Genomic DNA, 10,367 nt, shown 5'->3' on the forward strand with positions numbered 1-10,367 from the left:
TTTGCTACCCATAAGCAAATCTGCAGTTTGAAGTTACTCAAAATTAGTATTCAAACTAACACATCAATTTCATAAGCATGTCTGTACAGATTACTCCTAAACACTAAACAATCTACAACAAGAATAAAGAATCAGGAAATTTACAGATGCTGCTTGAGTTCATACTCTACCCCACAAAAGCAACTAATTTAAGCCCTTTTCCCTAACTCAATCTAATAGGAAACCAAAAATATGTCTACATTACACAATTATATATCTGAATTTCACAAATGTTATTCTTTATATCAAAGAATAAGACTTAGTATATCTTGTGTCCTTAGATAAGAGGGTCTCTTGACTGGATATAGGATTTTTGGATCCCAATATTTTTTGCTCAACATTTGGACACTTCTATCTCTGACTCCTTGGCTAGATTTCTAATCTCTGCTGCTTAGACACACACCCCTCTTGGATTCATGAGTATCAAATACTCATGAAAGCATCTGTCCAGAGAATAGAAACAGAACTGCTTCTATTTATACTGAACTTTCATTCTCTTTCCTTTCTGCTTGGTCTGTGGTCTTACTCTTCATTGTGCTAACATTTCTTCAGTCCTTTACTGCAAAGAAATATAATTATCTGTCTCTGGATCTAAATTATTAAACCTCTTAGAGAACCACATTTTCTTCAAAAATAGCACAAATACATCAGGGAAAATAAATGTATTTTTGCCAGAATGAATATGTTCCAGAGTCTCAGGTAGTAGTTGGAAAAATCAATTAGATATGATATCCTTAGATATGCCTTAAGATATTTTGCCAAGTCATACCAGCACTTGTTGCTACTCTCTTGAGTTAGGACTGAGCCTCAGTTCTCAAGAAGCAGGTAGATAGAATATTTTATATCCAGTAGGTAGTAATACAATTCTACCTACAATTAAGAAAAGGCACTAAGCTTAACACAGCCCTAGCAGTAATTTTTAAATGCCACAAGAGGGCGATACAACTCTATGAGTGGGGGTGGGGGGAGGGAAACAAACAATTTTCCAAATTAAAAAATTCCTGACTTTTCCAAGATATGGAAATAAAGGCATGTTTGGATTGAAAATAACAAGTGTGCAAAAACCCTTCTTTCTCCTCGAGTCATTATTAGCAAAAACACAATATTCGTCTATATCTTTCACTGAAGGTTGGCAGTGATTCAAAAAGCAATATCCATACATGCTCTGCTCCTCTGGACGCCTGTGAATATAGCTGGCAACTTAGGGCTTTACCTGTAGCTACTCAAAAATTATTTCTTGTTACTTCAAACAGGTGCCCTGAAAAAAGTATTTTATTTGGACCTTGCCCTAGTCTTCAAACTTCTGTTTGAAATATGTCTAGAAAAAATAGACACAATTTCCTTTAATTATTCTTTATGCTTAACCATATTTTTACTCACCACTGGCATTCGTTCATAGACACGAATAGAAGATAGTCTATCTACAATAAATCAAATATGAGTACTTAATATTTTATCAGTTTTAATTCAACTTATAAAAATACATATGATTGGTTTTGTACCTGAAGAGTTTCCATGGATTTTTTCTATTTTCTCCTTGAGAGAAACAATTTGCTTTTCTAGTTGATCATTTAATTCAAGTTGTGTCTCATAACGGGTTTTCCATTCACTACCTGAGTAAAAATGGGGAAAAAAATCAAGATCACCCACCACCTGTTATTTATTCATTAAAAAAAACATGAAGAACTTGACCTTACTCTATTACTATACTTGCCTTTATTGGCAATACCGATCAACTGGAAGGAAATAATTATCAAGTCTGTATTTCTGTTAGTAAGATTTTCCAGACTGCAAGAATTAGACCCACACTCAGGCTACCACACAGCCACACCTTATCACAACTACTGTGATTCCTGTTCTTCCTCACTTCCACCTTTTTTCTTTTACTTCCTTGTGCATCCTTACAATGAATTCAATTAGAGGGAATAACAGGACCATGTTTATTTCTGTGGAACTTGAAATACCCATATATATATAAAATATTCATGTATTTCATATATATCTCACATATATATAGAGATCCATAAATATATATGGATATTTCAAGTTCCAAGGAAACTTGAAATATATATTTTTTATTCTTATATATATTTATATATATAGTATGTATATAAAATATCCAAAACAGCACTAATCTATCCAATGTCATGTTCACTTTTTCCTTTGAAAGCAATTCTGAAGTGTACTTTATAACTATCACTTATATGTCTGCTATATGCTTTACATACATTAAGTAATTTAATCCTCATTTTAGAAACTTAGTTACCTATTTTACAAAGATGAGGAAACCAAGGCTTAAAGATGTCAAATAACATTCTTAAGATGGCACAGCTAATAAATAAGTAAACTGGGTTTTAAATCCAGTTTTATCTGCCTTTGAAATCATATCCTCTTAACTGCTAAGCTGAAGGAACATATGCATTTAGCTATCTTCTCAGGCATTTTCTCTTAACCTTAAGCAATTTTCTTTCACTAAATCCCTTTGGCTATTAAAATCAAAGCATTTTTATTATGTCTGGGGAAAAAGGAGAATACAGCCTAGAATTAAAAGGTCTTTGTTCAGATTCAAAGCCCAAAGCTAACTTCTTCAAGTCTTTAAAGTCAGGCTTTGTAGAGAGCAAAAAGATGGCTTCTTTTTCAACTCTAAATGCTCTTTACATTCTGAAAAAAATTGCTGCTACATAACAGTTGGTGGAAGAGTTAAGGAGAATGAGTATCAGCACGTACCACTCCGAACCTCTTCAGCCCTGACACAGGTCCCCCTTACACCCTCATCTCTATGCAAATGCGGTCTACCAAAGAAAGGGGCTGGGCTTGAACACCTTCCCACACTAAAACTGAAAGTCATTAACCCAAAAGCTTTAGAAAGGAACAAGAAGAAAGGAGAAGCCATGAAAGACTTCTAAACTTTTATCCAAAAAATAAAGTAGAGCCCAACTTTATGGAGTCATCTTTATAACTTGCTACCTAAAGTCTCTTGTTATGGTATCTCCTTTCCTACCATGGGAATGGACGCTTCAGAGCAAGATGAAAATGATTACCCAAAAATTTAAAATGCAATTGATTTTTGGCACATCTGAGTAGAGTTTATAAATTTTGACCCCATTTTATTTTAAAGTATTATTGACTTTTAAGTCAATCATCAAAGTTAGATTATCAAATATAGACAAGCCAGTCAGGCACAGTGGCTCACACCTGTAATTTCACCACTTTGTGAGGCTGAGGCGGGCGGATCACTTGAGGTCAGGAGTTTGAGTACAGCCTGGCCAATGTAGTGAAACCCAACCTCCACTAAAAAGTACAAAAATTAGCCGGGCATGGTGGCAGGCACCTGCAATCCCACCTACTCGGGAAGCTGAAGGAGAATCGCTTGAACCCGGAAGGCGGAGGTTGCTGTGAGCTGAGATTGTGTCACTACAGCCTGTGCAACATAGTGTGACTGCATCTCAAAAAAAAAAAAAAATAAACAGATATATGATAGATACACCTATTAGTACACAGTTGTAACCAACTGCAATCCAGCTGCTTGCCACTTGCAGAGTCCAATTAATAAGAGCAACGTCTGGTATAAAGTGACTTTATGAACCCCAACATCAATATGGGACAACACAAAAGATCCAACATAGCCACCAAAACAAAGCCACACAGACTTTATAACCAGCACAACTCCTTGCATGCCTTCCATATCAAGTTTCCCCTTGTAAGCTCCCTTCCTTTTCCCTTTCCTCTTCCTGCCTATAAAACCTGACCTAGACATTGGACATGGTTATTTTGGATGGGAATCTGGCCACTTCTCCACTATTAGTTTTGGTCAATGAAATCACTTTTGCTCTACCAGAGCTAGCTCTTGTTAATTGAACTATGCAATCAGTGCTTACAATTGTCGGTTACAATTTTAGCGTCCCGTATGGGGAGTGCTGTATTCTGTGGGGTCTGAGCTTGCCAGTCTGGTTTCTATCAGATGGGGCATAGGGCCACCTGTGAATACTAGTTGCTGGTGGCTAGCTGACCCATGGCTAGGATATTAGGGAATTTCTCAGCAGTTGCTGAGAATCCGTCTTAGGGATCCTCTCTTTTCTTCCTACTGTGGTGCCTGCTACCTTCAATGCTTCACTGGTGCAAAAGAAGTTAACAAACTTTAGAACTAGCTGCTTTAGTCAGGGTGTACTCAACCACCCTCTGCCTCTCTTAGGTGTTGCTGGGGCTCTGCTTTATTTAGACTTGGCTGCCAGTAACACCATATTAGCATTTTTGGCATTGGTATTTGTTTGTATTTGCCACTGCACCCTTGGGCGTTTGCTCAGTTCTGACTCAGTTGCCAGGGAGAGGCATTTGAAACTGAAATGAGGGATTTGGGAGTCTACACAGCCCTTTAACCAGGGATTTGTTTGGAGGCACACCACTTGTTTGTCCAAGTGTGAGATGTTTGTGCACCCTGATCTCTCTTTCCCTTTTTCTATCTTCACCATCCTGATTATCTCAGAAGCCATCTACAGCCTTACTCTTCTCAGCCAAAACCGCCCTTAGTTCCCTCTGGCTGGAAACAGTTTACCTTGACTGGTGTCTTGAGGAAATGGGAGGGAATCATACCACACCCTGCAGGTCTGGGGTGCTGAGGCTCTCCCTAAGAGGAGATAAACAAGAGAGGTAGGGGTACTGTGTGGCAGCTGGAAGGCTCATAAACCTCCCTTCCTGCATGTAAAACCTGACCTCCTTTCTACTCTCCATTCCTTTCTTTTTCTCTTTTCCTGTTCAAACCAGGAAACCAGTACTGAAGAGGAAAAAGTTTTCAACATCCTGGCCCCTGATTTTGTCATCCTCTTTGGGACTTCAGCTGATTACATATGGCCCATTTTTGTGTACATTTTAAACTGATGGGTCAATTACAGCAAGAAAAATTTAGAGCTCAAATTTAGTTATCCTGAAGCTATAGAGTTAAGTAAGGTCTTCTAAAACTCTCTATCTTCCTCTTTTCTGCCTGCTTTAAATCTGCTGTTACTAAGCTGCTGGTGCTAAGACTCATTTATGGTCTAACTAGAATGTAATCACGGGAAAGTTGTTTGAAACGAAAAGAAAAAAACAAGGGTAAAAAGGGTTTGAAAAAATGCCATAGAGACTGCTTTGTCCAAAATTTTGGTTCACAGATTTCCTTGGATTACCTATTAGGGCAAACAAAGTTTAAGCATGGGAACAGGTTCCAATTTTGTCAGAAAAAGAACTATCTTTTGTAGGTCTGTGAGTTTGGGATGCTGTCTCATGGCTAGAGTTCCAAGGTAAAAGCTATTGGATCTTTCTTTGTGCATGTAGGTATACATGTTTAGATACATTTATGTAATATTCATATATTATGTTCTGTGCCATGTCTAGCATGCTACCAAATTGGCTTGTAAGTAAATGAGTACTCAAAAATTAAGTCTAAATGGTTTTCAAGATCATGTGAATCTTTAATAAATAAAACTGGTTTTAAAATTACTAAAATAAAAATGTCTTCAGAATTGTCTGCATATATTTTTGCCTGAGTTTATTGACTAAGTGGTTTTATATTTGTATCAGTGTGTATATTAAGGTGTCAAGAGTTGACATAAAGGTTCTAAGACTAAACTCAGCCAAAAACAGAATAATCTTTGTGTATTTTTTGACTAGTAGGACTAATTTAAGATTGTTAGTTCAATGAAACAGCTAAATCTTCTGAGTCATCAGCAAATGCATTTAACTTTAAGTTTCTTAGGTGTTCACCATTTAATGTTCAGACTTTAAACATAGTTAATAGGGAAATAACTTTAAATAATGATTAGTTTGGGGTAATATCTCAGTTTTCAAAAGTAATCTAGATAAACTATTAAAAAATGAAAAAAGTGAATACATGTAAATGAGACTAATGCTTGTAAGTGGATTTTTATATAATTTAAAATCTTAAAAATATTTTGAATTAAATAATAGATGCTCCAATCCAATAGATAATAATTGGATTTCTGGAACATTTCCAATTAAGATAATATGAGAAAACATATTTCTAAAATTGTAGAATGGTTTCATCCAAAAAATGCTAACACCGATAAATACTTCAGGATTTCTTGCTTCCTAAGTTTTCACTAAAATTTAAGGTTACTAAGAATAAGAATTCTAATATATAATTCTGTAAGTTGTGTTCTTTTTTAAAAAGAATAATTTAAATAATTCAAAGGTTATTTAAAAGTTATAAAACAAGGTGAAAAGAATCAGTGAGTAGGGGAGAGATATAAAGTTGTGTATATAAAAATGTATTTATAATAAAAAGGTTATAAAGAAAAGCCAATAATTTTACATGAGAAAAAAAATTTATATAGTGAATTCTTGTCCTAAATAAAATGGCTGGTTAGTCAGAAAAGAGAAAATTTTTAGGACCAGTCAGAAAGTCCAAGCATGTAATAAAAGGTATGTGCAAGTTATGATAAGGTTTGTAAAAGGAAAACTATAAAAGATATTTTATATATTAAGTTGGCTATAATTAAAAGGAAATTATTTTTAATAGTCTAAGATTGATCCCCTAAGACAAGGTTTTCTTAAGGTATTACTTTTCTCTTAATAAAATTACAAGAGATTTTTAAAATTTTGTAATGTTTCTTTTAAAAACTTCTCAGAATAGTATCTCAGAAGTTCAACTATTGCTGTCTCACTGCTTTCAGCTTTTTAAAATTTTGTAATGTTTCTTTTAAAAACTTCTCAGAATAGTATCTCAGAAGTTCAACTATTGCTGTCTCACTGCTTTCAGCTTTTTCTCCTCTGAAAAGGTCTGAGATGATAGCTCTCTCCTTCAGCTTTTAAATTAGCTACTGTAATATTTTTCCTCTAGTTCTATTGTTGTGGCATTATGCTTAAATGTTTTATCTTGAAGGTCTAGAAAAGCAATATTTTCCTCCAGTATAATTTGATTCTGTACTTTTGGCTTTTCTTGATAGGCTTAAATTTTTCAATGTAATCAAGAAGCTTCTTACTAAGTTTCTAAGAACTATGTATTCCTCTGCTATACTCAGAACCGTGAACACATTCTTCCTATGTTTGATTAAATTCAAGTACATTTTTCACCAGGTTTAACTTCCAGGTTGTCTAAATAGGCTTTCTATGAGAACTAGTCACACTGCAGGTTTTTCTTTGTCTTTCTAGTAACTGGTGTAAGAAGCAAAATTTTACTTTTCCCATCTGACCTAAAACATTTAATTGGCTTTAAGCAAATAAAAATCTAATTATTTTGATAATTTATATGTTATCTTTATTCTATTTTTATTTGCTTGGAAAAACTAAGACCTAAAAGGCTGAAAGTTGTTACATGCATTTATCCTTCTGTATTGCCTTTAAGTCTTTCAATTATCACTTTGGTTAAATGAGTAACTGTTGGTTTTCAATTACCTGTGGATCTGTTTCAATCAAATGTTTTTGAGCCCTTTACATTTTTGAGAAACATCTTCAAAATTGAAACCTAAATTAAGTTTTTGTCTTAATGCTGGGGTTTATTGAAGCTATAAAAGTTAATCACTGCAAGGTTATAGAATCTTTTTGCAGCTTCCAGTCAAGGCATGGACTCCAGTGTCACCATCTCCAGCCCCTTAAAAAGGTCCTTATCAGATGCTACTAGCTAACCCTTGTGCTATGAAGTTACAGGGTTTTAACTCTGGGTACACATATCTCATCTAAAGAAGGCACTGAGTTCTGCCTGCAACTGACAGCAAATCTAAGTTAACCCAAGCCCATCTTTAGATCTGGGCAAAGACAATAATCATAGTAAACTACTTTCTTGAGACACAGGGACACACCTGTATTCAAAAAACATTAAAATTCACTTAATAATTTTGCTTCTATCTAAAATAATTTATTCTGTGCCTTGATATTAAATAATTTAAATGTTTGGCTACCTATAAGCTTCCTTTCCTGCAATTGTCAGAACTAGGCAGGGCTTATGACCTTTTTATTTGAAACATTGCTAATACTTTACATTTTGTTTTACCTCCAGAATTTGAAATTATTAAATCCCTCCAGGCCCAGGGTCTATTTCAGAAGTGTATAATTGTAAGGGCCAGATTTTGAGGGATAAATTCATTAAGACCCTCTAAATCAAGGACAGACACACAGATGCCTAAACAGATGAACAAAATGGTTGTGTTTTGTATAGCTAATTGCTACAAGTCAGGATTACAGTATCTCAATGCAGATAATTTATAGATAAGTCAACTTTATAGCCTTATTTTTTGACTTTTGGTTTTTGGCCCTTATGTTGCCTAAAAGGGATTTTAAATGTTAATGAGTGCCTGCTCACCTCCATTCCAATCTGGTCTAAAAAATTTACTTGGCTGTAAGTCTTTTGACTCTAAGTCCCTTGGCAATACTGGTCCCACTGAGAGGCATGATGGACTGGGGGCACATAGCCACACCACCCTGGACAAAATAAAAGCTTAGCTATGGATACTGCCTCTGCATACCTTGACCCAAAAAGGGGGAATATAAACTAAAAAATTAAAATCCTAAGCCCTCCAACAGACTGAATGTATCCACCTCTTGGCCAAAGGGAGTCCCAAAGAAACCTGAAAAACTAGTTCAGGCCATTATGAAAAGTGGAGGCTTGGACACACCACATTATACCTTCCCCCACTTTGGAGTTTAAGCACAAATGACCAGCATTAACATTAAAATAGAAATCATAAGACTGACAAGATAGACTCTTTGTAGCAATAAGATATACACTGTTATGTTTCATTTACTAACAAAGACTCTCCAGAAGCTCAGCAAACATGTGCTAATGCTGCAAAGCTTTCCCAAATTCATTTTATTCTAGAGTTTCCTGTATGAAATCTCTCGTTAAATAAGTAAGAATTTGGACTGAACTGTTATTCCCTTATAGCTATAGTCTTCTGTTCTCTCTTTATATAAGTTCTCATATTTCTTGTCAAGGATACTGTCAGATCTTTTATGGCTTGGGTTGGAATTGTGGGTGGGCTCATTTAAAAATCCTGTTTTCTAACTGGTTATTGCTGGCATTTGTTTTTTTAAATAAACATGTCTTTCACTACTGTGTCCAACCATTTTCTAATTCTTTATTAATATACTAATGTTTTTAATAATTGTATCACTTCCTAATAGCTACAACCCTTATTTCTATTTCACGTTTTATTGCTTAATTGGAACTTTCAAAACTATATTGTATTTTAATAATAACAGCAGGCAGCTTTGGTATTTTTCCCCCAAGGATGGAAATGCCTCTACTATTTCATTACTAATTATTATACTAGTTTGAGATAAATAGAAGCATTCTTTTCCTTGTTTTGAAATACAAAAGACAAATGACATTTTATTTAAAAACTTTTAGCATTTGCTGAAGTGAGTTTAAAAAATATATATTGGATCTATTAATATATTACCCACTAGCCAAAGGGATTTGGGCATTGAAACCTGCCTAAAAATGACTCAAAAGAGAAATCCAGGATGAAGATGTAAACTTGTGTGTCGTCAATATACAGACTGAATACAGATATCCTCCATATGACTGGAGGATATCACCTAAGCAGTGGGTACACATATTGAAAATGTCAGAGGACTGAGCCCTGGGGCACCACAAGGTTTTAGAAATCAGGAAGATAAAAAGAAATGATGAGTGCCTAGTAGTTAGGAAAACAGCCAAGAAAATGTGGTGTCCTAGAAGCCACTTGAACAAAGGGTTTTAAGGATGAGGTCATGATCAGTTGTAGGTCAAGTAACTGATGACTTAGAGCTTACACTGGTTTTCGCAAACTGGAAATCACTGGTGACCTTGACAAGAGCAGTTCAGCTGACTGAAGGTAAAACTTCTTATTGGAGTGAGTTCAAGGGAGGATGAGTCAAAATCATGCATGTATTCGGTAAATCTAACTATTTCTGCATCTAGATAAGCAAATGTCCCACAACCTCAGTAAACCAAGATTCTCTTCTTTAGAGAAAAAACTCTGAGGAGCAAATTTAAGCTTAAAAAGTGAAAAAAAGTAGAGACTGAGTATGGAATTTGAGGCCAGAAGGTCTGGATTCAACTCCAGGTCTATCACTTACCGCCTGTATAACCTTGAGAAAGCCATTTAGAATTCTGGAGTCTCCTTTTTTTATTTTATTTTAAGACTGAGTCTTGCTCTTGTCACCCAGGCTGGAGTGCAATGGTACAATCTTGGGTCACTGTAACCTCCACCTCCTGGGTTCAAGCAATTCTCCTGCCTCAGCCTCCCAAGTAGCTAGGATTACAGGCACCCACTACCACACCCAGCTAATTTTTTATTGTATTTTTAATAGAGACCGGGTTTCACCATGTTGGCCAGGCTGGTCTTGAACTCCTG

At 35.4% G+C, this 10,367-nt stretch overlaps 1 protein-coding gene across 4 annotated transcripts in view; it reads right to left on the reverse strand.

Moving 5' to 3' along the window:
* Positions 1 to 10,367, reverse strand: part of CCDC169 (coiled-coil domain containing 169) — a 65,558-nt gene that overhangs the window by 50,209 nt on the left and 4,982 nt on the right. For 3 of the 4 annotated variants that reach the window (XM_017537966.2, XM_017537969.2, XM_017537967.2), the window contains 2 exons: positions 1,542 to 1,652; positions 1,420 to 1,460 (listed from right to left, as the gene is read on the reverse strand). In XM_017537966.2, coding sequence (XP_017393455.1) covers positions 1,420 to 1,460; positions 1,542 to 1,652 — 152 coding nt within the window. The remainder of the gene's footprint in view (positions 1 to 1,419; positions 1,461 to 1,541; positions 1,653 to 10,367) is intronic. The other variant, XM_037741827.1, reaches the window with a different exon arrangement.

This window comes from Cebus imitator, unplaced genomic scaffold, assembly GCF_001604975.1.
Source record: "Cebus imitator isolate Cc_AM_T3 unplaced genomic scaffold, Cebus_imitator-1.0 Scaffold108, whole genome shotgun sequence".
Lineage (NCBI taxonomy): Eukaryota > Metazoa > Chordata > Mammalia > Primates > Cebidae > Cebus > Cebus imitator.